At 52.5% G+C, this 27,667-nt stretch overlaps 1 protein-coding gene across 2 annotated transcripts in view; it reads right to left on the reverse strand.

Moving 5' to 3' along the window:
- Positions 1-27,667, reverse strand: part of PTPRS (protein tyrosine phosphatase receptor type S) — a 133,076-nt gene that overhangs the window by 5,201 nt on the left and 100,208 nt on the right. For both annotated transcript variants that reach the window (XM_072919461.1, XM_072919460.1), the window contains 18 exons: positions 26,310-26,427; positions 23,244-23,834; positions 22,471-22,568; positions 22,075-22,328; positions 21,626-21,719; positions 21,228-21,443; positions 18,865-19,022; positions 16,110-16,222; positions 13,801-13,848; positions 10,279-10,376; positions 8,101-8,224; positions 5,283-5,458; positions 4,614-4,733; positions 3,933-4,087; positions 1,971-2,256; positions 1,417-1,595; positions 606-732; positions 397-522 (listed from right to left, as the gene is read on the reverse strand). In XM_072919461.1, the coding sequence (XP_072775562.1) occupies positions 397-522; positions 606-732; positions 1,417-1,595; positions 1,971-2,256; positions 3,933-4,087; positions 4,614-4,733; positions 5,283-5,458; positions 8,101-8,224; positions 10,279-10,376; positions 13,801-13,848; positions 16,110-16,222; positions 18,865-19,022; positions 21,228-21,443; positions 21,626-21,719; positions 22,075-22,328; positions 22,471-22,568; positions 23,244-23,834; positions 26,310-26,427 (3,081 nt within the window). The remainder of the gene's footprint in view (positions 1-396; positions 523-605; positions 733-1,416; positions 1,596-1,970; positions 2,257-3,932; positions 4,088-4,613; positions 4,734-5,282; positions 5,459-8,100; positions 8,225-10,278; positions 10,377-13,800; positions 13,849-16,109; positions 16,223-18,864; positions 19,023-21,227; positions 21,444-21,625; positions 21,720-22,074; positions 22,329-22,470; positions 22,569-23,243; positions 23,835-26,309; positions 26,428-27,667) is intronic.

Here is a 27,667-nt window from a genome sequence, read left to right on the forward strand (position 1 = left end):
CCAAGAGTTCATTTGTCATATTTGCGTTGAAAAGGTAGAAAGGTCAGAATGAGGAAGACTTCATTTACTTCCTCAGTTTGGGAAGGGACCACTGACCCATTTCAAGAAACAAACTACGCATGCTGAATAGCTTTTGAAATGATTCGCATACGAAGCGAGGAATGGGATGTACTTGAATTATGAATATGCATTTGTATTTTGGGTATTCAGTATTTGTATAGATAAAAGGGCTCTGTAATCACCTGAGAGGTGCAGTGTGGATTTGGGAGCTATCCCACACACAAGAAACACACAATTTCTAACTTTATACTGTTAGAGAGTTTTTGTCCATCACAGCTGGATATTGGTATTAGATCAATATCCATATTTCTTTAATAATTCAATCCCAGCACCTACCCTGGCATCTGTGACCTTGAACTCCCTCAGGATGTACTGGGGCATGTTGTACTCAGCCATGGGGTCCACGACGAAGTACTGGTACCGTGCCGAGCGCTCGGCGGGCCAGTACTGATGGCACTTTTCCTGCCCAGGGCAAACAGATCCTGTTAGTCCCTGTCCCTGTCCCTGCAGGATTCCCCTCCCAGCCCCTCCTCAGCCCCACTCACCCGCCCCATCTCGCGAAGCTTGGTCAGCATCACGACGATGGTGGAGTTGTTTTCCCAGAGCATCCTCCAGAAATCCTCGGTGGTCTCTGCCAGAGGCCCCTGCGTGGCTATGTAGGCTCTCTGCTGCCTGGGGAGCCCAAAGCAAGGAGAGGTCAGGGGGTGGAAGAACTGCATGGGCAGCAGCTTTGGGAAAGGCATGGAAAGGCTGGAGAGTGGGAGAGCAAGTGGAAATGCTGGGGAAGGACTAGAACTGAACACGGGCTAAAGGGGTTGGGATGTCTTTGGTGCCAGTGGTCAAAAAAAAAAAGAGCCAGTGGTGAAGCTCTCCTTAAATATCACTTCCAAGGAGTAAATCCAATCTCCAGGCATTGAGCTGCCCTAATCCCAGTGCAACAGCCAGCACTGCTGGTCCTGGACAGGAGGAAAACCTGCACATGGAGTTGCTTTGCTCCCTCCAAACCCACCCATGGAGGGCTGCAGCTCCCAGGGCTGGAGTTTCCTGGGGGAAGTTTTGGGGTTTGCAATACCCACAAATCACAAAGGTAGTAAAAAGGCCAATCTGTGTTTAGAAACTTTCCAACAGCAAAATCCACCCCTGGCTGACCCTCCGTGTTCAGGACCCACAGCTGAGGAAGGGCTGCACTGCTTTAGGGGATCGTTTAATAATAATTAGATCTTTTAATAATTTAATCATCACAGAGGTAATTTAAGAGCACCAGAGGGGAAAAACCTTCCCAGCAGACTGTATTTGGGCGTGGGGCGGGATGTGGGAGGCGGTGGGCCAGCCCAGGCTCCCCGTGCAGGGCCGTACCTGTAGCCGTCGATGAAACTGGCGTTGATGTAGTCGGAGCCCTCGACGCCGCGGATGGGCTGCAGGCACACCCGGGTGGTCTCGTAGGGCATGATGTTCACCAGGCGGTTCTTGAACTTGTTGCAGGGCAGGTTGGCGCTGATGAAGCGCGAGGTGTGGGCCTTGGAGTTGGCAAGGCGCTGCGGGCAGGGAGGACACTTCAGCTGGAGGCTTCTCCTGACCCTGTGCCAGCCCCTAAACCTGCTCTGCCCCTCTGTGTGCCCTCCTGGGGTTTGTTTTTGGGGGTGAGGCACAAAGACTGAGGCCTTTCCCTAAGCAAAACCTTCAGAAAACAGTACTACCACTAAAAAAGTTAAAACCCCCTTCAGTTTAAGAGGGAGCAAATTCAGTCTGGATCTGGAATGACCAGGGAAGCAGTCTGTGGTGCCAGGCAGGTCTCCCCAGGGAGCTGCATAACTCAACCATGTAAATACCTCCCACACAGAAGCAGCAAGGTCCCACCAGCCTGGTGAAGGCTCTGTGTGACCAGCAAACCCTGGGCAGGCCAGCCTTACCTTGAACTCCAGCTCCATGCCCGTGACGTGCTCCCTGGCCTCGATCTGGGCCAGTTTCTGGATGTAGCTGTAGAGGTTCCGAGCCGGGACCTCGGTGTTGCCGCAGGCCACGGCCTCCAGCAAGGCATCGTGGATGAAGCTGTACTGGTCCTCCGTCTGCACCATGTAGTTACGCTGGGACCTCATGAGGGTGACGTGCCCGTAAATGTCCACGGTCTTCTCGTGCTTGATCCTCTCCAGCATGGCGTCGATCACGATGAAGCAGCCGGTGCGGCCCACGCCCGCGCTGGGGACGAGGGGACAGGGAGGTGAGGGATTGTCCTTCCACGGGGCGGGTGCCTACTGCCCCTCCACACTGATCTGTCCCCCTCCACACCGCTCTGTCCCCCCTCCACAATGCTCTGTCCCCCTCCACACTGTTCTGTCCCCTCCACACCGCTCTGTCCCCCCTCCACATTGCTCTGTCCCCCCTCCACACCGCTCTGTCCCTCTCCACACCGCTCTGTCCCCCCTCCACACCGCTCTGTCCCCCTCCACATTGCTCTGTCCCCCTCCACACTGTTCTGTCCCCCCTCCACACCGCTCTGTCCCCCCTCCACACCGCTCTGTCCCCCTCCACACCGCTCTGTCCCCCTCCACACCGCTCTGTCCCGCCTCCACATTGCTCTGTCCCCCTCCCCACCGCTCTGTCCCCCTCCCCACCGCTCTGTCCCCACCACAGCACTCTGTCCCAGCCCCCTCCACTGTGACACCCCGTGCCAGGCTCAGCTGTAGCAGCCCCAGGCTCCTACAAGGGGCTGGTAGGATCTGAAGGCTGAAAAAGCCCGTTTGATCTCTCAGATCTCAGCAGCTGAAAAACCACTGACGTTGTAATGAGTAACATGCGTCACCTCTCTCCCCCAATGTTTTTGTGCATCAGGTAACATCAGACCTGTGTGTAATGGCATTTGTGCCCCAGCAGGGCTCTGTGCTCTCTTGTGCCACTGCTAATAAAGGGTTTTCTTTTACCATTCCAGTGCTGTTCCTTTTTTCCTTGAGCCCTCTTGATCTCTGTTAATTAGACTGCCTACCACCTGAACCAAGCAGGTGACTGGAGCTTTGGCAAGAATTTAGCAGCTGATCTGGGAGCTGGTTGTGAGCTGACAGCTCTTTATTCATTTTCTGAGGTGCACAATAATTGCCATCTGCAAGGGTAGTGATAAGTTGCCCACTCACAAAGACTGTTTAAATGGCATCCTCCAGCAGAGGCAGGATTAGCTTCCCCAGCAGCCTGTACAATTCAGATCTTCCCCCAGTGCCCAGGAACCTGCAGGCTCCTCACACCCTCCTGAGGAACACAGGGATTTATCTGCATTGAGGCTCCAAGGATTCCTCACTGGGTTGTAAATTGAATTAGGGAATGTTACCTGCCTTCAGCCTGGCATTATCAGGAAGGCTGCAGCACTCAGAAAGCCTCTGTCACTCACTGTCAGCTCTGCCTTGGGCAGCTGAGGCAGCTCTGCCTCCCAAGCACCTCCAACACCCTCTGAGGTCGCACCTGATCCCTGATCCTCCTCCTTTCTCATTGTGACCAGAGCCAACCCCACCACACAGAACCAGCCACTGGTATAGCACCAGGCACTTCCCTCTGCTTAACAAGATCATCAAATCCCAGAATGGTTTGGTTTCAAAGGGACCCTAAAGCTTTTCCTGTCCCATGGCAGGGACACCTTCCACTAGAGCAGGTTGCTCCAAGCCCTGTCCAGCCTGGCCTGCAGGACTCAATCCAAGTGATTTGGCACAAATTACATCCCTCATCATCTCAGGAAATGCTGTGGTCAATGGAATCCCCGAGTTTCCTTCTCAGCTGCTGCCTGGGAATCCAGCTTTGGCCAAGAGCTGTCCCTGCTCCCAGGTACATCCACACCCTCCCGGATTCCCTCCCTCCCAGGTGGCCCTGTGCCAGGGGAAGGGAAGCTGTACCTGCAGTGCACCACGATGGGCCCAGCATCCGGGGGGTTGCAGGTTTTGACCCGTCTCAGGAAGGCCAGGAAGGGGGTGGGGTACTCGGGCACGCCGTGGTCTGGCCACGCCGTGAACTGGAACTGCCGCACCTCGCGCTTCTCGCTGGAGCCGTTCTGCAGCACAGGGGCACGGGGCTCAGGGGACAGCAGCACCCCCAACCTGCCTGTGCTGCGTGTGCTGTGTGCCACAGCCCTCAGTTATCCCCCCACTTATACAGGGAAGGGCAGGGGGTGCTTCAGGAGGATCCTGCTTATTAATGATGTCTGTAATGCTTATTGTTATCTTAATTTCGTTCGAGTTGCAGGATGGTTTGTGTTGAAGAGGACATTAAAGCTCACCCAGTGCCATCCCTGCCATGCAGAGGGAATGTTAAGAGGGAAACCCAGAGCTCTTGAGGGTGGGAATGAAGGTTTGGAAGTGGCATGAGCCTCACATCAAAGATTTATTGATCTTTTGGAATGTTGCAGCCTGAGACCCCTTTGTGACTGGAGCCTGCAGGTGCAAATAATTCAGATCATGGGACTCTTCCCACCCACTGTTCTGAGTTTTTCCCTTAAGAGAAATCCTTGAGTATTCCTGCAGCTCACCAGGAATGTTCCAGCCCATCTCCAGGGAAAACAGGAGCAGGAGCCAGCTCACCTTGTGAAGGGAGAACGTCCGCACGCAGAACGTGGCCAGTTCAATGGTGTCCAGCAAGGTCACTTGGATCATTCCGTAGGTGTCTGTGCCTCGGCCTGGCCAGTACTGGTCACACTTTATCTGCAAGACAGGAGGGATGGCTCAGTGCTGGGACAAACCCTTAATGGTGGGGGTGCTCATTCCCAAACTGCCCCCGCAAACAGGAGAAGCTGGGCTGGTGGTGGTGGCAAAGGCAATGGGAGTGTCTTTGCAGAGCACCAGACAGGGACAAACCCATCAGAAAAAGCTCCTACTGACTAAGCACAGACTTTGATGCTACATCAATCCCACAGATAACAGACTGGAATGATCCTAAAGATTAGAGGGAATGTACTGGGGCTTGTTAAACAAGAGAACTGAATGTGAAACTTGCCACATGATTAACTCCAAGACAGACATGCAGTGGGATCCAGCAGCCTCTTCTCCTGGAGTTGCCAAGGAGGCTGCAGCTTTCCAGGGTGAATGGTTTGGTTTTTTAAAAGCAATGAATCACTGAACTTTCAGGGTGCTGGCAGAGCAGGCAGAAATCCCCTCCCCGGCTGCACATCAAAGGGATTTGCTGTTCCCCCGACTCTCCCCTCCAATCCCCCTGGATTATGACTAACCAGTCATCCCTCTCATGCATCCTACCCGTGATTTCTCCTCCAGCTTAGTCATCATGACAATGGTGGCTGAGCGCTGCTCCCACACCATCCTCCAGAAGTCCCCAAAGGTCTCTGGCAGGGGCCCCTGTGTGGCAATGTAGGCGTTCTGCTTCCGGTACCCGTCGATGTAGTTGGCATTGATGTAATCACTGCCCACAATTCCTGTGTCAAATCAGCAGAAAATCAGGGAACTGCACGGGACTTCACACAGCTTGGAAGCACGAGGAGATTTTTGCAGGGATGCTGTCAGAGAGAAGCCCCCTGCAGAAACACCAGAGCCTCCGTGGCTTGGTGGGTCAGGATGACCCAGGCTCTGCCAGGTTTTCCCAGGACAGGCTCCTGCACTGCAGAGAGACAGTAACTCCTTCCAAAAAGTATTAAAGAGACCAAATATCAGGCCTTGAAACTGTGGTGGTTTTACTCATGTGCTTAACAGAAGCAAAGTCCTGGCATGGGGCTCCTGCTGCATCAGTGTCCACAGGACAAACCTGAGTTCTTTTCCCAGCCTGCCCCAAGCCCAGGCAGCAAATGCACCTGGTCAATGACTGTCCACAGTCTAATCCCAGTCATTGAGCTACAGCTGGACAGAGTAAAGAATAAAGCCAGGCTTGATTTAGCCAATGAAGGCTTTGAAATTACAGGCTTTGACTCGCTGTAAATTGCCCGCTGTCATTTTTAAGAGTGTTTTTTTTTCGTACTCGCATGAGTTACAGGCTATTGAGTTCCAGCTGCTCGCCTGGGTCCCTGCTTGAGGGTTTGGGATGAGCAGGAGGCACTGCCAGAGTGAAGAGGTTGATTGGGACATGGCAGGAGAAAGCTGCTCTGAAGTTAAAATGCCCTTGGCAGGCGCACTGCCCAGGTTCAGCTCAGAGCCGGCGCCTGGCACGGAGCAGCCGCACTCCGGGCTGGTTTGGCTGCTCCCGAGCACAGCGAGCGCCTGGCAAGGCTGGCAGGATCTGCAAACCCATGATTAACTCAGTGCAGAGCCCTTCACTCCTGCTCCAGGGGAGCCAGGGCTGGGGAGCAGCACCAGTGAGGAATTGGGCTGCAGCAATCGGGGCTGCTGCTGGCGAGGGGCGAGCCCAGAGCAGCCTGCCTGTCCTCAAGGGCACTCGGGGACTTCAGCTGCTGGGAAATTGCTTTTGATTAAATTTCTGGAGGTTCCCTACCCTTGCTCCCTCCCAGGCTGAAATTTCAGGAGGGAGAGAAGGTGGCTGCCATGGCAGAAGTGTGCTCAAGGAACTTCCAGAATTAATCTCCCCTTCAGCCCCCTAGGGTTCACTCTGTCATTTGAAATGGTGGCCATGAGCTCCTGCAAGGTTTCACTGTGTGACAGGCTCAGCTTCAGAGAAGTCACAGAATTAAAGCCACTGCTTCTTCCTGACCAAGCAGGCAGTGACAGTCTGCATCCTTGACAAATCCAGATTTAAAACAAAGAGAATGCAACAAAACGAATTCCTCCAGCTCCTTTCATCTTCCAGCCTTGAGCATAAAATAGAGCCCGGTAGGAAGGAGCACACCAGCCAAGACATGTCAGAACCTCTCAGATGCTTGAAAATTCAACCTTGGCCCATCATCCTTGCACTGTTGGTCCCTCACAGAGCCCTGGGCAGAGCTGGAACTGCTGCCTGCATCCAGCCCCAGATCCAAGACCAGCCCAAGTGTCCTTCACTCCCACACTTGTGTTCTTCTCCCCTCCCTTGAATGACAAAGCAACTTTTTAAAGCCTCTGCTTTCCTTGGCTCATACAATATTAATCTCAGAATTAAACCAAGGCAGAACACAGTCAGCTTCACAAGGAGAAACATTTAAAGCCCTCTAATAGCAGACCAGAGCAATCCAGATTTGTGCAGTTTTTTGGCAAATCACCGTGCTCTGCTGCTGCCTCAGCTCTCCCCCTTCCCTGTGCCCCTCAGAGCTACCGTGGCACAGGGAGATTATTTTAGCAATTCCCTGGTTTCAAAGGCTTTGGAATTAACCTCTGCATTCACCAGGCAGTTACCAGGACATCCCACATCCTCTCTGCTCTGATGATCAGCTCTTGGCAACGCAAGACTGGCCTTGAACGCTTTATCCACCCGGCACAGCCACATCCTGAGCCCATGAAACTCCAACTTTATCTCGGCAGCAGCAACCCAAGCAGGTGCCCTGTTCAACTCCATCTCAAGCCCCTCTTATCCTGGCGTGCACTGGAGCAGCTCTGTCAAGAGCCATGAGTTGTGAAATTTAATGTAAATTTTCTGACTGCACCATCGCTCACATAAGCAGCTCAGGAAACAATTTACAACCAGGCTCGCACTAACCCCTTCTTATCCCAAGCCTTTTTTAGGGGCCAGGGTTGCAGCAGGGGCTGCGTATCAAGTGATCTTTGTGCCTGTACAACTCAGCAGCCACATCTCTGCTGCTGCTGCCTCTCACATTTCCACAATCAGCCCTGGGCTTCTTTCCCACTCCTCCCTGAGCAGCCCCGCTCTGTGTTCCAAGCCACCCTCTTCTGCTCCCTCTAAAGCACTATGTGGTCTGAATTCTTCCTGTTAGTCAGAGATGTATCAAGCAGGCATCTCCAAGCAAAGGAAAGGCAGTTTCTTGATAAACCAGCCCTTGATATGAGGAATTGCACCTCCAGAGGAATATGCCAGTCACCAGAATTTAACAAATGCCTGGTTTACAGAGGTGTCTCCTGCTTGCCAAACTCCCAGGGAGACGTTAAGAGAAGAATATAGAGATGAAAGAAGAGTGTGTGCAATGTGCTCCCTGCAGGAGCTCCATCCCAGCAGTGCCTGGAGGATGGGGGTGCTCCATACCTTCGATGGGCAGCAGGATGACCCGGGAGTGGTCGTAGGCGATCACGTTCGCGTAGCGGTTCTTGGGCTTGTTCACTTCCAAATTGGAGTGCTCCCAGGTGAACTGCTGGCCAGGGTCGATGGACTGGAGGGATTGGGAAAGGAAACGGGAGAGTCAGTGAGGAGAAAAGCAGCAAATGCAGTTCTGAGCACTTGTTCCACGTGGCTCTGCAGGTCTCGCCGAGCGGCGCAGCGATCGCCGTTTGCAAGAACGCAGCTTTGCTGTGGGAAAGCCCCAGCCCCGTGGAACAGCTGATGTCCCATCTCCCCTGGCCCCAAGTGGCATATCTGAGGTCATTCCCCCTCTGGACTCAGCACCAAAGGTTTCCCAGTGCAATGGGGAGGAAGCCCCACAGGAGCCTGGCAGGGGTAAGAGTGCATCCCCCAGCACAAAACAGGGGTAAGGACCCTGGCCCTAGGACACTCAATCAATATGGATTTTTCCTAGAAGGGATGAAGGAATAAACAATGAAATGCACTGGAGAGAAAAATCCCCTCTGCCCGTCCTAGTGATTTATGCCAGGTTTGGTGGTCGGGTTTTTTTTCCTCTCTGAAGTCCAGCTGTCCCAGATATGGAAATTAGGTTAATTACGTTTACCTCTAAATCCTCAGCCAGAGAATTAAATAAAACAAGGGCTTAATTCCTTCATCATTTTGCAGAGCCCTTGGGGTTTGCCTCAATTGGAGGCTTGGCAGGAACGTGCAGAGCTGTGTTTGCTGCTGCTTGCTCTGCCTCTGGCTGCCACCCTTTGGGGACAGGGTCCCAGATCCCAGATCCACCCCTCTGAGCCAGCCCTTGCCCAGCCCCGCTGTCCTCCCTGCCTGTGCCCACCCCAGAGCTCCCCGGGCACAGCTGGTACAAAACCGTCCACAGAACAGCTCTGAGCTTCAGCACTCTGGCTGTGGAGAATTCCTAACTAATGGGTATTTATACTATTGTAATGTGTCTGTTTGCTCTCCATCCCTCTAATCATGCCTCGCCTTCACTTCATTAGCGATGTTTGTTCAGCTCTGGCTCTCCCTCTGGAGGAGGTTGGGCTGGCGCACAGCCAGGGCACTCGGGATGTGGCATTATGCAGATCAGCCTCTGGAATCTGGATGGAGCACAGAACGAGCTGCTGCTGCTCTTTCCACCCAGCGTGGGAGGAGAGACCCAAGCAGAGCAAAATGTGCCTTTTCTAAGGTGTGACCCCTGCTCAGGGTGCCTGGTGATATCCAGGAGTCAGGGAAGGGAAAAAGCATCCCTTTGTTTGGAAAACATCCCCTCACTCCCTGCCTGCAAACAGACACAGGCAGTCTAGACTCCTATTAGGCTAAAAATATCAGGGCATTTGATGTCTTTCAACAACAAAACCAAGAGTGGAGAGAGGTTTTTTACAAGGGCATGAAATGATAGGACAAAGGGCTTTAAACTGATGAGGTTTTAGGTTGGATATTATGAAAAATTCCTCCCTGTGAGGGTGGGCAGGCCCTGGCACAGGGTGCCCAGAGCAGCTGTGGCTGCCCCTGCATCCCTGGCAGTGCCCAAGGCCAGGCTGGATGGGGCTTGGGGCACCCTGGGCCCGTGGAAGGTCTCTGCTGATGGCAGGGGGGGCACTGCATGGGCTTTAAGGTGCTTCCAACCCAGACCAGTCTGGGATTGAGTAACCAAACACTACCAGGATAGGGAAAACGTGCACAAACCCCTCAGACATGACAAGGAAGCACAAACCATCCTGTTTTCCCATCTTTAGCTCTGTGGCTGCTGTGCAGCACTCCCTGCTCATCTCACCCAAGCTCAGCTGTAAAAACTGGGTGTCACAGTCTGGCTCTGCTCTGTGTCCAGCAGCAAGTCATGGGCACCCCAAGGACAGCTCCCATCCCATCCAGCAGTCCCTTCCAGGACTGCATCCCTTCCCTGAGGGAGCTCAGCCTCTGCTGACCCAACAGGAGCTCATGGACCAACCTCTTTCTTTTTATGAACTAGAACTAAACCCAGAAAAGCTCCCAGCAAGTACTTAATTTCCAATACATAAATAGCTTTTAAATTTCAGCTAACCAGGTCTTTAAAATGAAGCTGTTCATTCAGATGAAGTCCTGTCTGAATTCCCTAATTCCTGGCTCTGCAAACCCATGCACAGCACTCACTCTTGCTCATACCTCATACTCTTGGGATAATTTCAGGTTATCATTAGCTTTGAGATGCTCTGTGTGTTCAGCCAGCTCAGAAACAGGGATGGGTGGGTGGCTGAGCATACCTAAAAGACAAGACAGCAGGAAAAGAATTGCATTTAATAATAACTAAAATTCACAACCGTTGCGCGTTTTATAAGAAAGAAGGAACAAGAAAAGAAAATAAATTACAATGTAAGATCTGCAATGAAAGTAGGGAGGTTAGAAGAGAAGAATTCAGGGCTCGAAATTGTGTCCTTGGAAGTAAAAAATAAAAATCAAGGAAATAAAAAAAAATAACAGTAAAATGAGAGTGTTCCCGTGATGGCCCCATTTTCAATGTGGAGATCAGAGCAAAACAAAAAGGAAAATCCGAGGAGCAGATGCGTGTTAGCGATTCCAAAGTGGACTTGGAATGAGCAAACGCTGCCAGAGGAACCGACGCAGCAAATGGCACAGCACCCGCCAGGACCAGGAACCAGCTCCAACAGAAAGGGAGGCAAGGGCAGGATCCAGCCAACCATGGAGATGTGGGCAGGAGATGGGAATATGCAGATGGGGGGAAGCAGGGGAGGCTTTTCAGGAACTGCACTTGATGATCTTGAAGGTCTTTTCCGACCTCAGGGATTCTCTGGGTTGTTTTTTGCACAACGTTGCCTCTGGAAGTTCTCGGTCTGCTCATGGACACTGAGCTCTGACCTCCACCATCCCCAGGTTGCAGCCAGGCCTGGAAGCACCCAACAGGCTCCTCTTCCCACTCCTGGCTGGTGGGTGATGTTCCTTCTACAGCACAGCCCTCCCTCCAACAGCTCTGGGGCTGCGCTGGCCCTGTCCAGGCTCTGCTGGTGTCACTTTTTGGGATGGACAGGCAGGAGATCCTCCTCAGGCAGGGGGATTGTGGCTGATGCCCCTGAGCTGGTTCAGCTGCTGCCCCTGCAATCCCCCTCAACACTTTGGGGTGCTGGTGTTGAGGCAGCCAGAGAACTCACTGGAGCCACACTGGGACGTCCCAGGGGTCGGACTGGTCCAACTGGGGAACATCTCAGCCACCACCGGAGTGAGCAGCCATGGCTGACTCAGTTCTCAGCCTGGGATTTGCACATCCTGCTCTGAAAGGAGCTCTGGGAAGAGCAGGGGCCCTTCCCTGCTCACAGTTCTCCAAAGGCTACGCTGCAAACCCAGGAGGAAAAGCGCTCCGTGCTTTGCTCATCTGCATCGATGATGTTTTTCCAAAGGCTTCCCATGCTTCTCCAGCCTCTCCAGGGGCTTGGAGAGCAGCATTCGGAGAAGCCCTGGGCAGTGCCCCCGATGAGAAGGACAGGAGTGGAGAAGAGATGGAAGCCAGGGAGAATTTCGAGCCCCGTGGGTGTTTGGTGGGTGACAAAGCAGCGGCGTGGCAGCGGCATGGTCAGATACTCTGAAAACTCAGCACAGAGATGGCAAAGCAAGCATGACATCCTCAGTTTTACAGTGATTTGGGACAGGTGCTGCTTCCCCCAGGCCTGGGCATGGGATGAGTCTGCCAAACCTGGACAGGTTTCTCCTAAGCTCACCATGCATCTATTTTCAGCACAAGGAAATACGGCTGAAAATAGATGAAGAGGGGAAATATACCAAAAAAAACCTCACAAAAATAACCCTGAACTATCCTGGGGGTTGTGCTGGCTCCATTTCAGCCTGCTAGGATCAGGGCAGGAAACCTCTCTTGGTTTATGGAGGAAAAACTTCCATTTTAGTCTCTTGTTGTCCTGTCCCATCCCACCTGGAGGAGGGTTATTTCTCCACCTGGGTGGAGGGGGGCTGCCATCCACCCCAGCACCAGAAGCAGATCGGGGTGTTGGGAGGAGCTGGTCCTCTCTCAGTGTGGGATGGGGAGACCCTGGCTGAGATGTTCCAGATCAGACCAAACCAGCTTAACACCACCAACACTTGATGGACATGTAGGTTAAGAGGAGAAAATAAATAATCTGAAACCCCAGTAATAACAAGTAAGAAAAACTCCAGATCCTCCTTGGCTCAGAAGTCATGGAGCAACATGAGCAACAACCTCTGAGCCAGTGGGCTGCATGGGAAAAGCCCACTGTGCCAATCTGGAATGAGGACTCACCTTGCCCTTGAAGGAATTTCACAAGTTTCCTTCACAAAAGCTCCAGGAAAATCCCAGAGTGTGACCAGCAGCTCTGCCCTTTGCTGGGGGTCATCCTGCTTCCCCTCCAACCCTCCCTGCACAGAGCCTGGCTGGCAGCACTTGGGAACTCGCCTTGTTCTGCTGCTGTTAAGGACAGAAACTCCTCATGGGATCGTTTTCTAAGGCTCTTTGGAATAAAAGAACCTCTGCAGCAATAAACACTTCCCTGGTCAAAATGCCAAGTGCATGGGGTTTCTTTCCAGTAGGATCCAGGAGTTTGCTGTGAAACGAGGCAGGAGTGGCACTGCCTCAGCTCAGCTGCTCTTCTCTCCTTTAATTCAGGAACTCATCTGGGGGATGAAGGGCTGAGTTCAGCCAGGAAAACGCCCACAGCCCCTCCGTTACAATGAGGGGGGTCGAGGGGACAATTGTGACATATTCCATACCAAAGAGACCAATATTTGGATTGAACTATTCAGGGAAATTTCCCAGCCCTCACATCACTGAGCACAGGCAGCATCTGTGACTCTTCACGTTTGTCAGCTGAAGCCTCACATCCTTCCCTGCCCAGCATTAAAAAAAAAGAAAAGAAATCCAAGCCCATACCACCCAGCAAGGCTGGGATCTTGGCTCCTAATGGGATGAAATCTTTTCGAGCCAGTCTCATCTAACATTTCAATCACTTGAATCTCTCTAATCTTATCACAAAAGACTTGATTCTCTGTGCATCAGCCAAGTCGCCAGAAACGTCACCCTAACATCTGCTCTGTGGGCCAGAGCCCATTTATCCTGCAAAATCACCGTGGCTGGAGGCACTCCTGTGAAATCTGGGGTGGCCTCTGGTCTTTGTGCTCCTGGAACAGCTGGGTGCCAAGGAGCAGGCACCTGCCACAGCTGGGAAATAGCCCCTTCCCCCTCGGAATGAAAAGGTGCCTGTGTGGCTCTTTCAGCTGCAGCTCCAGTTTCTCTTTCCCTGCATCACAAACACCAAAGAACAACCCACCAGTGACACCAGTGCACAGTACAGGGGACACTGAGGACACTGAGGCAAGCACCAGTGATGGAACATCTTCCACAGGGGGGAAAGGCAGCCCTGGATCCTCCTGGGACAGCGAGGGGTGGATGGGAACCCAGCTGCTCCCCGTGTCCTCCAAAGGGCTCTAAGGGGAAACTGTAAAACTGGAAGCACAGTTCAGACACACAGATGGCACAGAAAAGGGATGAGATGGGCAAACACCGCAGGAACACGGAGAATTCAGCAGAAAAATCAAAAAATAGTAACAGGAACGGAACAAGAATTGGAAAGGAAAGTGATAGAAGAGGAAAATAATAATGGGGGAAAAAAATGAAACCAACAGGAACAAAAACACACAGGAACTAACTTTCCAAGTCAAACTCAGGGTCACTGAGAGGGCTGCTCAGACCAGAATCTGCAGAAAACAGTAAAAAATAAATAAATAAAAGATACACTTTTGTAAAAATTTCATGCTAATAAAAAAACAAAAAACAACATAAATCTAAAGAGGAAAAGAAAGGTATTTTTTGTGCTGATTAGGACAGGATATCTAAGATGTGCTATGCTTTCCCCTCTTTGAGCTGCACATTCCCATTCCCATGTACCTCCTCTGTTTCACTGCTGGGGACACGATGGAGATTCTACCTGGGGTCACCTGGAGAGGAATACAGGCTCCTTCTGAACCACAATATATTGAATTTAAATGCCTTTAACTCCGAGAGCACCTGTGGACTCTTCCCCTGCAAACAGCACCACAACCTCTCCATCACCACCAACACACTCCAACCTCATTTCCCCATCCATTTCCATTTTTACCCAATGTTTCCAAAATTCTGTGGGAGGCAGGTGATCAACTCCCCCAAATACTTAAAAACCTTTTAGTGCTTAATAAATTATAGAGCAGAGTAACACCAGGTAGGTCAACTCTGGCCAGATAGATTTGGTAAGGAAAGAATCTCCTAAAGGCAGACTGGACACAGGAAGTGTGTTTTGGGATCTGCAGAGCCTTAATGCAGGTCTTGATGTCTCAGCTACCCTTTAGAAAGCTCCCAGAGGCAGAATTCCGAGGTACAGCATGACCAAAGCAGTGGGGTCAACAAAAGACTGACTCCATTGATCCCATTACCTGCTGGAAGCACCCTCAGCTGACTCTGCTGTCCTGTGGGACACAAAAACTCCCACTCAGGGAAACACATGAACCAGCCCTTCCAGCTGCTTCTTGGCACCAAGACCAAGCTGGAAGGCCACAACCTTTTATTTTTATCTCAGCACAGTCTTTTCATCTGAGAGAGTGCAGCTCCTTCTTTTGGGTCGCCCAACTCCCTCCACCTGGAGCACCCACAGAATGGGGTGCTCCAAAGGAAGCACCCAGACAAGGGCAAACTGCTGCTGAGCTGCAGCTGGGAGCACTCAAAAGCTCTCCCCCACCTTCACTCTCCTGCAAGAGCAGCACTAAGAGCTGATTTAGGGACCTACCTGTGCTCTCCCTGGAGTGAACCTGCTGCCATCCCTCAACTGAGCATTGTTCCTAAGCCTGGGCTGATCCCAACAGGTGATTCCTACCTCATTTTGGGAAGAGCCCCTCAGCTCAGCACTGCCTTTGTGCTTCCCCTGCTCTCTGTCCCTGCTGCCAGTCCCCCCCTAAGGAAATTTGACAATGCTAAGGACAGGACTGGGATGGGAAGGGGAAACAGGAGCTACAGAAACATTACTAACGAGCACAAACAGCAAAAAAAAAAAAAATACAAAAAAACTGAAAACAACAGCCAGCCCCCAAAAAGCACAATAAATTCCCTTCCAAATCCTCCAGCACCAAGAACTTGGAGGCAGAGGCGTGGACAGGCACTGGGTCAGCATGGCCAGGTGCCCATCGGTGTGAGGATGTGCCAGGTGTGTCAGTGGTGCTGCAGAGGTGCCATGCAGGCAGCTGGGACATGCATGGACATGGGGACACGTGTGTGCAGGAGGGAGGGAGGTGCATGGAGCCTCTGCCCAGCTGCTGGCCCAGCCCTGGCAGTGCCCAAGGCCAGGCTGGACAAAGCTTGGAGCAACCTGGGGTAGTGGAAAGTGCCCTGCCCATGGCAGGGGGTGGAGCTGAGTGGACTTTAAGGTGCTCCCAACCCAACCCAGTCTGGGATTCCATCACAGCACCTGCACCAAGCGAGGAGATGCTGCCTCACCTGCACCAAGCAGCCAGCTCCTCTCCCCTTGCACAGCCCACGGGGCAGGCCTGGCTGCCAGCTGGGGTGGTTTGGCACCAGAAAGCACCAGTTCCAGGTGTGGCTGGAGCACTGGGTGCTGGGCAGCCTGCCACACTCCAGCTCCCCACCCAGGAGCTCCCAGCTGGGGCACAGGGCAGCACTGCTGCTCTGGCGTGTCTGGCACAGCCATGGCGCTTGCAGCTCAGCTCAAAATGCACCAATTTCTCTGGAAATCCAGGAAAACCCTTCTTGTGCCTCGCCAGCACTGGGCACAGCCTGTGCAAGGTCTCTGAGGATGCCAGCAAAGGCTTCTTTCAGCATCCCCACTTAGCACAGACAAGCTGGGGCTCCTTGGCTGTGCCCAAGGGCAGCACTGGGTCTGCAGGCAGTGCCCAGCAGGCAGGAAGGGCTCAGGGAAGGGGCAGGTGCCCCCTCCTGCCTTCCCAGCAGGACAGGCTGGTCAGCAGCTGCTTACCTGGAGTCTGGAAGTTGATTCTCCTCATTTCCACGGGGTCCTTGGGGTGGTGGGGGGCAATCTCAGCGTTGTTCAGGAGGCACTTGGTCCGTGGCTCGGAGTCTTTCCGTTTGCTTCACAGCAAAAAGGAACAAAAGAGACCAGAGAGAAAAAGCAGCTTAGCTTCTGGGCCTTGTGGGCTCAGCTACTTCTCAGCTACTCGTGTTCAGGCACGAGCAAAGCTCCCACAGAAAATCAAAGGTGCAGCCAAGGGTGTAAATACATAGAACACATCAGAAAAGGGATGATGTTTGGAAAGCCTGGCAGTGTTTTAGGGGTTGACAATAGCCTGGGAGCCCCTCAGCAGCTTTCAGGTAAGTCTGGAAGTTCCCCCCTTCTCCCAGCAGCAGCACAGACTGGCAGCCAGGAGCAGCTGAGGTGCTGTGAACTCATACCTCACCCTCCCTGCTCAGAGCAGCCTCCACTGAACTCTGCAGAGCAAAAAAATGTTCCAACTCTGGCCAAGCCATTTCCAGCCTGAGACAACCAGAGCCAGCAGAATCGTTTGGAAAAGTACAGAATCTCCTGCCCGTGACCTTGCACGTCGAGCTCTGATATTGCTGTTGGCTTGCTCAGGAGCTCTCAGAGCTGCCCTGCTGCAGACAGAGAAGTCAGAGCAGCAGTTTTCAATCTTTTTTGAACTGCAGAACCCTAAAAATCTGGGTTCAACAAACAGTGTAGACACATCCTCTCCCAGCACAGCTGTGCCTGCTGAGAGCCACCTCTCCTTGCCAGGTGCCAGAGCCTGCTCCAACCCGCCAGCTGAGCTGCACATGGAAGTGCTTCCTAATATATTTCCCTCCAAATGGGTTAGGTTAGCTTAGGCAGCTGAAAAAGTCTTTGCTGACCTGGCTCATTCTCCTTGAAGAGAATTTAGAAGCAAAGCCCAGTGCTGACCTAAAGATGTGGTAACTCCTTGCAGAGAAACAGTGAAGAGCTGCTGGGAGCCGAACTTCTCCAGAGAGCAGAAAATGTGGCCCCCACCCTGAGGCTTGGAAAGGTGGGGTCCCCTTCCACGAGGGGCTGTGGAGCTCCTCACCCCTCCTGCTCAGGGTGCACAGAAGCCTCCAATAAATTGCCTACAGCAGCAATGGCAATCACTTAGGCAGAGAGGAGGTTATTCAGGACATTTTTAGCTGTCTCTTGATGTCATTAATAGCCAGAAGAAGTGGTCTGAGCCCTGCCAGCACTGCATGGGGCAGCATTTTGGAATGACACCACTTTGCAGTTTGGGAGCAGTTTATTTCTGAAGCTGCTGTTAACAGTTCATGGACTGAACCCATCAGTTACTTCCAGTGAAAGCTCTTCCAGCCTTGGAAATGGTTGGGAAAAAGTCTCATTGCTGCAGTCATAAACAGCCTCTGTCAGAAGCCCCTGGCTGAGGGGCAGGAGCAGCTCCTGCCATGGGACAAGGGAGCTCAGCTGGTGAGAATCCTGCTTGCAGCGTGCCAGTGGCTCAGGGACAGCCCGTGTGGAGCAGCCAGACAGAAACCCACTTTCACCTCTGACTGCCACACAAATGAGAGCTTCTCTGCTCCATTAACCCAGCACTTTATGAGCCATTACTGTCACTGCTGCTCAACCTGAGAAAGGGCCGTTTTATTTAGGAATGGACAAACAGGAGAAAACTGGGCTTGCTTTGCTTTTTCTGCCCCAGTTCAAACATAATCCCAGCTAGTCTGACATGGGGTTCCTGCGAGGACAGATTTAGAGGTGGGAACTGCACCAACAAAGCCCCAACACCACACAGCAAACACTGCTTAACACACAGCAAGCAAGAACCTGAATAAATGGCAAAAGTGGTGCTCTTACCTGTCTGGTTTGCTGTCCAGGGAAGCAGTAAGTGGAGAGAAGACAAGACAAATGCTCAGGTTAGAAAGGACTTGCAGAGGGAAGGGGAAGCATTTGCTCAGCTCTAACCCTGGCAGCAGAGGTGGGACCAGCAAAGATCACCCAGCCAGAGGGACACCAACCAGGACCCCTTGAGCCCCTGCCCAGAGCAGCCTCACATGCTGGGGTGCAGAGGCCACACTCTTGTGCATAAGGGAACACCCCTGTGCAGGTCAAAGGTGGAGCAGGGCTAGGAGAGCTCCCCCCACCCTGGGAACGAGCTGTCCCAGCTAAGGACATCTCTGCTGCCCATTGCCACCTTTATTTACTTTGCTCAGCCCCTGCTTCCCCTCCTGTCCCCTTCCCTTGCCCTGTGGGTGTGCTCAGGGGACCCTCAGCTCTCAGGCTGCTCAGAAAGCCAAGGGAAAGGGAGACACACCCAGGGGTTTCCCTTCTCTCTCCTGAAGGCTCACACCCTGCTTCTGCATCCCAGCTCCAGCAGAAAACCACTCTGAAAGCAGTGGAGGTCTCTGCTTCCCACAGCTCAGGGGTGCCTCCCCTGCATCCCCCCACTGCCCACAGGGAGCAGGGAAAGGGGCTGAGGCTGAGTCCTGACACACTCACTGCCCAAGGGAGTGTCTGTGGGACAAGCACAGCTTTCCTGGCAGTGCCATGGGGCACAATCTGCAGCAGCAAATCCCTGCAACCCCCTGCTGAACCCTCCTGCGCTGGGCAGACTCTCCCATTCCAGCCTTTGTGCCTCAGGGCTTCTCTCTCCAGTGCCCAAGGAAGGATTTCCCCTCAGCTGAGCAGGACAAAAATCCCCTTTAGGGCCCCCTGGGGACACTCAGAACCATCCCAGGAGTGGGCAGTGAGCAGCTCTTACTTTTTGTAGAGCAGGATGGCGATGACGATGCAGATGATGAAGACCACGGCCAGGACGGGCCCGATGACCCAGATGAGCCCCTCCTCCCCATCAATGATGGGCTGGGGGTCAGGGTTGTCCAGCTGGATGGGGTCAGAGAAGGGACTGGCAGCATAAGTCTGGAAGACAGGGAACAGGGTGGAACACAGAGTGAAACATAAATTTTAAGGAATTTAGAGATTTTAGAGGCGCTAAGATTTTAGTCAGAGATAAGCCTTACCAGAGTTGATTAAAATAAATGAGTAGGCCGTGGTGAAGTTAAGAGTTAGTAGTTAACTAATAACTGATTGATTGTCAGCACAATGTTTAGTTAGCTGGGTTAATAATGAAGAATAGACAAACTGGCAAATAGCTTTTAGGAACATAAGACAATTGTGGGCATCCTCTGTTCTGAAACCACTTGAAGACAAGGAATGGGAGTTCTACCAAGAGTTCATTTGTCATATTTGCATCAAAAAGGTAGAAAGGTCAGAACGAGGAAGACTTCATTTGCTTCCTCATTTTGGGAAGGGACCACCGACCCATTTCAAGGAACAAACGACGCATGCTGAATAGCTTTTGAAATGATTCGCATACGAAGCGAGGAATGGGATGTACCAAAATTATGAATATGCATTTGTATTTTGGGTATTCGATACTTGTATGGATAAAAGCACTCTGTAATCACCTGAGAGGTGTGGTGTGGATTTGGGAGCGATCCCACACACAATAAACACACACTTTCTAACTTCATACTGTCAGAGAGTTTTTGTCCGTCACAGTTGGATATCGGTACTAGCTCAATATCTATATTTTTTTAATGAATCAAAAGATGGGATGGGGGCTGGAGAGTGGGCAAGTGCCCGATATTCCACAAGAGGAACTGCTGGAGAGGATGTGAGCTCTCTGCAGCCCAACCCAAATGGTGACAAGAAAAATGCCCTGCTCCTGGGCATCCACATGAGGGGTATCTTCCACTTCCAGTGCTCCAGTGAGACACGGCATGGAAAAATCACACTCATGTGAAGCTGCAGCCTGCCCTGAGCCTGTCTCACCCCTTCTCATGCTTTTAGAGATCCAGCTGCTTCTGTTCCACCACTGCCCTGAGCCTTCACCACTGCCACTAACACATAAACACTTTCCCCAAGCTCTCATGTAACCATCTGGATTTTGACAGTCAGAGGGGATTACAGGGCAAGAGGGAAGGGATTAAAACAAGAATTAATGCTTGGTCTGGTGACTGAAAAAAACCAAGCCTGACAAATAAATGCAAAGTAGTAAAACACTGTGTGTGTCCTCTGCTGCCTCTGCTCTGAGCTGTGTTCTTGAGAAGCATCAGAGGCACATTCAAACGCTTCAGAGTTCTGACTAAGGATGAATTCTCATCCTACACAGGAACTCCAGAAACTGAACAGCACAGAGAACTGGCATGGCCTGGTTTGGGAGAACAGGCAGGGACAGGACAAGAACAGGGGCTCTGGGTCCTTGAACTCCATCGGCTCTGAGCAGGCTGGAATGCTGCTCCACACTCAGGAGCTGCTGTGGATCCAGGCCACTGGGAATGAGTCTGCAGCATCTTGTTCTAAAGCAGAAATTACCTCAAGCTGCAGTAATCCGATTGAGAAACCCATTCAGGAGCGTGTCAGCCTAATCCTTTAATATCAAATACACAAGTAAATATTTATTGGGGGAAAAAACCTCTGAAAACCCTTAATTTCCAGTAGCTCCCTGCTACAATTCCATAGGGGGATTTAAAAACAACAAAGTATTAATCTGTTTGCCATTGTGTGTGAGGGAGGAGGCAGGTAAATATTAAAATAGTTGTTTTCATAAAGCCAAGTACAGCCCCAGTGAAAACAGCAGAGATGCTGAATTGGTAGAGAGAACTTGTAGTTTTCCATAAAAAAATGCTCCCCTCTGTGCTTGGAGAGGAACTTAGCAATGCCCAGAGTGTGACATGCTCTTGGAGCAGGATGTCTGGGGTCATTGCTCTGAGGAGTTAAAGAACAGCCTTTAAAGGAAATTACTGTTCAAAAAGAGGTTTCACCCAGGGCTCTCTGAACTCATGTGCTGTCCTGAGGGGATAGTTCAGTGTTCCTCCCCATTCTGGACTCCAGTCTGGAGCCACAAGCGTACAAGATCTGTCCACAAAGACTGGGACAGTCACAGCTCCTCTTGTCCTTGCTGCTTGGAAGAGACAAATGCAGGCACAAGCAGCTCATCAAGCACAAGAGCCACATCCAAAAGCTCCACAACAGCTGGAAAGAAAAACCCCTCAAGGCTGCCAGGAGGCTGTGGCAGCTCCCAGGGAGCACAGAGGGCCGGGGGAAGCAGGCAGCACTTACAGCCTCGGGTTCCTGCAGCACGGCCAGGATGAAGAGCACATATTTCTGCCCTGGCTCCAGGGCTCTGTTCTCAAAGTTGTCGTAGTGTTTCATGTCCCCCAGGATGAAGTGGGAGGGCAGGGAGCGGAAGCGGGCAGCGATGTAGGGCTTGGGGAAGTCCAGCTGCCGCGAGTGCCGCAGGCTCCGGCGCCGCAGCCTGGCGATGTCCTGGATCAGCTGCAGGGAGCACAGAACACCCTGAGATGGAGCAGCAAGGAAACCCAAACCAGCCCTCCCAGCTTGGCTGCCCTTAATGAGGAGCACAGGTACCCCAAATCCCCCTCCCAGCCCTCAGGTCCCCATCCCATTCCAGCTGTTCTTTCTCCCCCTGAGCTAAGTCCAGTTTTACCCACACTCACCTCCTCCAGGTCCATCTCCTCAGGGCTGCCCAGGGGGTTGAGGAACTGTCCTCCCCGGGACTTCCTCAGAGGCACCACCACAATGTAGAAAGCTCTAAATGTTGGGAATGATAAAATAAACCAGAAGGAATTAGCCATGGAAGAAGGGAGCGCACACACTGATGTGAGTTTGCCCAAACTGCCCCACTGGTTCAAGCCCCTTATTTTTCATTCAGCACAGTTGCTGCTCCTGGAAAAAGCTGGATTCAGTGGCAGCCCCATGTCTCCTTGTGTACTCCCTTCACACTTCTTTGGCTTTCCCTGTTAGTTGTGGAAGTGACTCCAAAAGGCTGGAAACACAGGGATCACCCTCCTGGTACTGCCCCAGGGGGTTTGTGGTGTTCTCCAGCCATCTGACCCCCCAAAACACGAAGTGAGCACCCCACCCCTGCAGTTAAACAGAAACCTACTGGATAGGCACATGGCTCTTCACGTCGGGGAGGATCACCACCACGTTGCCATCAGCATCAGCCTTGTGGGTCACCTCTGGCTTCTTGGACAACATGTCAGCAGCAGTCCAGGCTGCCACGTTCTGCTGCAGCCCCCCCATGCTGTTGCCCTGGTTCATCAGCACGAAGTTGTAGAAGGTGCGGGGCCTCAGGTGGGTGATGAGTTTCTTGGTGGTCCGTCCGTCCACGTCGACGTGCAGCCCGTTGTACTGGATCTGGGGGAGGGCAGGAGGTTGTTCCCTGAGCAAGGCTGGTGCTGCTCCAGCTCCTTCCTCCCCATCCCTTTGGTTTGCAGGGAACACCCAGCCCTGCAGAGCTGGGGCACACATGGGAAAAAAACTCCTACACTCCACTTGCCTTGTATGGGGTAGGAGAGTTGTAATTCTCAGGGAACTCCCAGCTCAGAAGGACAGATGTCTTTGTCACCATCTTCACCTTGAAGTTTTTGGGTAAAACTGCGGAGAAAAAAGTGAGGAGGAAGGGGAGAAAGGAGAAGAAAAGACAGCAGAGGGAAGGAAGAGCAGGAAAGAGAAGGAAGAGAATGTCAAGTGCTGGAAGAGGGGCCTGCCAGGCTGGGTCTGGCTGCGGCTGCAGGAGCTGAAGGGATTGCTCCCTCCTCCACTGTGCTGCAGTTTTGCCAAGGTCCATCTCCCAGTGCTCCCTGTCCCCCTGCCTAACCCCAGGAGGGCACGTGGCTCTGCCCCCACACTCTGGGCCTGGGTGGCTGCTGCAGGAACGAGGTGCTGCCTGGCTGAGCATGCTCAGGTGAAGAAAAACTCATCCCAGGTCACGGCTCGAGGGTTTGTTTTTTTTTTCAAAAAATTTGTGCTCTTGTTCTTTTGTCTGTTTGCAAAAGCTGAAGAAAATGCTCTTCCCACCTGTACAGCGACTGGCCCCCCACTTCAGGTGCCAGTGACAGAAGGTGTCCGGACTTAACTTAGAAGAAAGTGGTAAAAGGGACTTACCTGGCACAAGGCAGAGAGGAGCGGAGGGACTGAGTGTGACACCAGAGTGCTTTGCATTTACTCACGAGCCTGGCTGAGCCTGGCCTGACCTCTCCAGCTCTCTTGCCTCCCGGCACCAGCCCCGGATACAAGGGGAGAGAGGGAGGAGAAACCGGTGAGTCCTACCTTGGTCCAGCTGGAACGTCCGATACTGGACGGTCGGGCTGTAGGGCCCGGGGCCTTTACTGGTGTGAGCACGGATTTTAACATCATAGGCGGTGTTGGGTTTGAGGCCGTTGAGGGTGTACGAGTTCTCTGGGGAGGGGGGCAGGTCTTTTTCCAGCAGGTTCCCGGGAGAACCGGCTTCCCGGTAGGCCACGGTGTATTTGACGATGGCTCCGTTCCTCTCGGCCAGCACGGGGGGCAGCCAGCCAAACTGCACCGACATGGACGTGACGTTGCTCGCCTCCAAGATTTGGGGGTAACCCTTGGGGATGTCTTCGGGGGTGGTGAGTTCCTGCACGGCTTCCTCCCCAAAGCCAGCCCGGCTTTTCACGGCCAGCTTGAACACGTACGTGGCGCCCTTGTGGATGCTGGGAGCGATGTACTTATCCTCCAGCGCTGAGAATTCCAAGGTGGCCAGAGGCTCCACGTCCTTGCGGCCAAACTGGAGCCGGTAGCCCAACACCTGGCCCTCCGCGTCCAGCGGGGGCTCCCATTTCACCAGCAGAGTGTTCTCCTCTGTCTGGTGCACAGACAGGATGGGCTTTCCTGGGACTAGGAGAGAAGAGAGACACCTTCAGCCAAGGCTGGGGCAGGGGAGAGGAGCTGCAGACTCTTCAGCTGCAGCAACAGGTTCCTCGAGTCAGCAGCGATGTTCTAGCTGGGCTCCGTGGAACCCAAACTGCTGCCACCCTGTACAGGTGGATGGGCCCTAAACAGTTTGGGAAATGAGGAGCACTGCCAACCTGTCAACCGTGAGCTGCTGACACATTCCTAAATTTATTCCCTTTGTTCAGGATGGAAAGATGTGCACAGCTCCCCCCTGTCCCTGGACCCCTCACCCTCCCATTGCTGGGAAGAACAGACTCAGGAGTCCTGACTCCCAGCCTCCTGTCTCAGTTAATTCCCAGGGCAAGGAAAAAGAAACCTGGAGTCCCCAAAAGTCCCAACCTCCCTCCCTCTCTCCATTACACAGCCCAACTCATGCAGAAAGAGACTGGAACAGATTGGCCCAGGCTGGGGAGTCCAGAACAGCTGAGGGTGAAGCAATGAAGGATGGAAGGAAGTCTGGGCAGCCCCAGGTCCTGAGCAGCAGGCACAGGGCCAGCTCACACGGCTGGCAGGCAGCTCATCGCCTGCTTGGGTACAGAGGGAAGCACAGGCAGAGGAACCAGAGCCCAAAATGTGTGTGAGGCAGAGGGCAGGGAGAGCTGCTGCTCTCCCTGTGCTGCTCCTCTCCTCTGGAGGAAGGGAACTGACAGTGCTGGTGCATTTTCAGTGAGCCCCTCCTCAGCTTTCAGTGAGCTCCCCCACATCTGGGGGCTCTGGGGAGCTCAGCAGTGCCATGTCTCTGCCTAATGAGCCCTGGCACTGCCTGACTGCTAAGCAAGCCCACAGCCACAGTTAAATGACACGTGCAGGCCCAGAGATCCCCGAAGCCAGAGAAAGCAGAGCATTAATTCCAGCAGCTCACGCGTCATTGACGCTCAGCTCCACTATTAGAGATCTAATTTCCTTCTCTCCGCCTTGGTATTTCTCCTGGTTGGACAGGAGGAGAGAAAATGGAGTTGGGAGATGTCCCAGCCCACTCCCACAGCACGAGCCTGACCAAGGGGTGAGGGCTGGAATGCTGGAGTGTGGCTGAGGGAGCAGGGCAGGACCTGCTGTGCCAGGGATCCTGAAAGGGTCACACTGGGGAGCCTCTGCCTCCACTGACACCTCAGTGGGGATGAGGGGCTGCCTCTGAAACAAATGCTGCATTCCTTCCAAACTGCCAAAGAACGGCAGGGACAGTGCTGGCAGCACCAGCCTCCTCCCTTGGGAATGCCTAAGGAACACATTAAAGAGAAAAAGAATGCCATTACCTTTATGTTTCAGTTTTTTATCACAAATGTTACTGTAATCAGCTGAGCTTCAAAGTATTACATCTGCACAACAAATATTGTTTGGAATAAAGGTGAGAAGAAAGTTCAGAGAGGGGGAAGTGTTTTATTTTGCAATTGGTTTGGACAGTAAAGGAGAAAATTAGATGTATTACTGTATTTAAATTCAGCCTCCAGCCCTGAATGATAAAGAAAGAAATCTCTCCTCTCAGAAGGTGTATTGACTCAACACTGCAAAGAAGGTAAGAATGTTACAGAGCCATTTGAAAGATTTTTTTTTTTTAATAGCTATTTCAAGTTGGGGGAAATTGAGTTTTGGGTAATAGCTGCTCTGCTGGAGAAAACATCCCTCTGTGACTGATCACCTGCACTGCAAATCCTAATGGGAAGAGATGAGGGAGGGTGACAAGGCAGAGTGACAAGGGAGCCATGCAGAGAGAAAGGCTCCAGGAGAGGAAAACAGAAAGAGTGGAGAGCCTTGAGAAGAAGGAAAGCAGAGAAGCAGAGAGTTACTGAGGAGAAACATGGGCAGAACTGCAGGGGAAGGAGAAGAGGGCGAGTGAAGGAAAAAGCTTTGGCTTTGTGCAGGCAGAGCCCAGAGATGGGAGCCAGGAAAGGTCAATACTGTCAGAGTTTCTCCCTCCAGCAGTGCTGAACACAGGGGATGTACATCCAGACATGGTACCAGAAGAGAAGAGCGGACAGAATAAGCCACCACTGTCTGCCTGCTGCTCTTCAGGTCTTTGCAAGTCACCGCCCTGACAGCAGACCTCTCCTGTCCCCAGTGTACCTGCGTGGGCCACCTGCAAAGCTGCAGCCTCTCCAGTCAGACCAGGAAGAGTCACTTTCCTTTTGGTGCACTGGAATTTACAGCCCAAGAGATTACAAGGGACAAATTCATCCTCTGTTGTGTTTCTGGGTGTGCCTGGGCTTTTTGAAGCACTGGGCAGAAAACTATGACATTTGGTGAGGGCTGCATGCGAGGAATGAAGGGGTTTCTGCCTTACTAAATCTGATTTTTCCTTTGGGGCAGCCTGGCTCTTGCTGCAAGTCTGTCCTTTGAGAAGGGAGTGGGATGAAAGGTGGTGAGTCTGGAGAAGCTCCTTGGCTTTAGGGAATGGGTTGAGGCTGAGGAAAAGGCTCTCACCTGCACCCTTGGTGGTGACCACTTTGGGTTTGCTGCGAGCACCATCTCCCTTCATGGTGTAGGCGGCCACGGTGATGGAATAGGCAGTCTCCGGCTGGAGCCCAGCAATGATCATTTCCTGTTTGCCAGATGCCAAAGGGAAATCATGTCAATATTCAGGCCCACACCCAAGAGCAGCTCTCTCCTCCTTGCAGGAGTCCCAGCCCTTTTCCAGCATGCAGGAACACCGAATCCAAGGGCATGAGACACTCTGGGGCTTCTGTGGAAGTGGCAGAGGGGGAGAGCCCCGTCCCCCTGGCGAGGCACTCACAGCTCTGCAAACACAGCCTGGCTCTGCAGGGCCCTGTGCAAGGCACCCTCCTCCAGATCTGCCTCTCACACATTCCCTGTCTTCACACAAACCACTTCAGCATCCAAATACTGTCGCTCCCTTCAAAGCTTTCCTCTCCACTGTGCGGCCTCAGAGGAGGCTCAGAGGTTTCAGGGAGATTACATTTTTTTTTCACCATTAGCCCTCTCTTCTCTCCTCAAGAGATATTTTTAATGCTTTCATAATATTAAAGGGATTGCTGGAATGCAAAGTGCAAGACGACACATTCTGCTCACGCTAAAGCTCCCTACTAAATCCCACCCCCTCCTTCCCCATCCTCTATCAGCCTCCCCACACCTGGCTCCCAGGAGCTTTTGTTGGAACACTGGCCTCAAGAACAGCCCTTCCCCAGGAGGGATCCAGCCTTTCAAAGGGTTGTGTTGGAAAAGGAACACCCGTGCTAAATCAAACAGGATGACAGCACATGCAGCAGGGTTTTCCCCAAGGCCCCAGGAAGGAGGGAGATGGGAATGTTGTGCATGTTTTATGGCTTTCCCCTCTCCTCACCCCTCTGTGCATTCAATACTAAATCTCAGGGCAGCACTTGGGAAGAATTTGTTAGTCCTGAAAAGAACTATTTCCCCTGATGGTGAGCTGGGAGTGGAACAGCAGAACTTTGGAACAGTGGGATTTTGATCAGTGACTTGGAGGCTGTCAGCTGCAGGGACAGGTCTGGCTTCTGGAAATCAAGAAAACTGTTCTGCTCTCACATCTGCCACTGAGTTTTATTAAGATTTTAGGAAAGGGGCTTTGCCTCCCTGCGACTCATTCTCCATCCCTCAAAGAGAGGCCACTCACTTGTGCAGGGCACTTGGCAATCCCCAGGAGACACAAACACCACCAGTTTAGTTGTGTGTTATCTCAGAACCCTGTCACTCCAAGAAGAAAATGCTTTCTCCTACTTCTTGGTAGCTGTAGGATTTTGGAAAACATTTATCATTTTAGCAGAAATAGCAAATGCCAAACAGCCAAGCTGATTTTAAGGTAC

Source organism: Taeniopygia guttata, chromosome 28 (genome assembly GCF_048771995.1).
Source record: "Taeniopygia guttata chromosome 28, bTaeGut7.mat, whole genome shotgun sequence".
Classification (NCBI taxonomy): Eukaryota; Metazoa; Chordata; class Aves; order Passeriformes; family Estrildidae; genus Taeniopygia; species Taeniopygia guttata.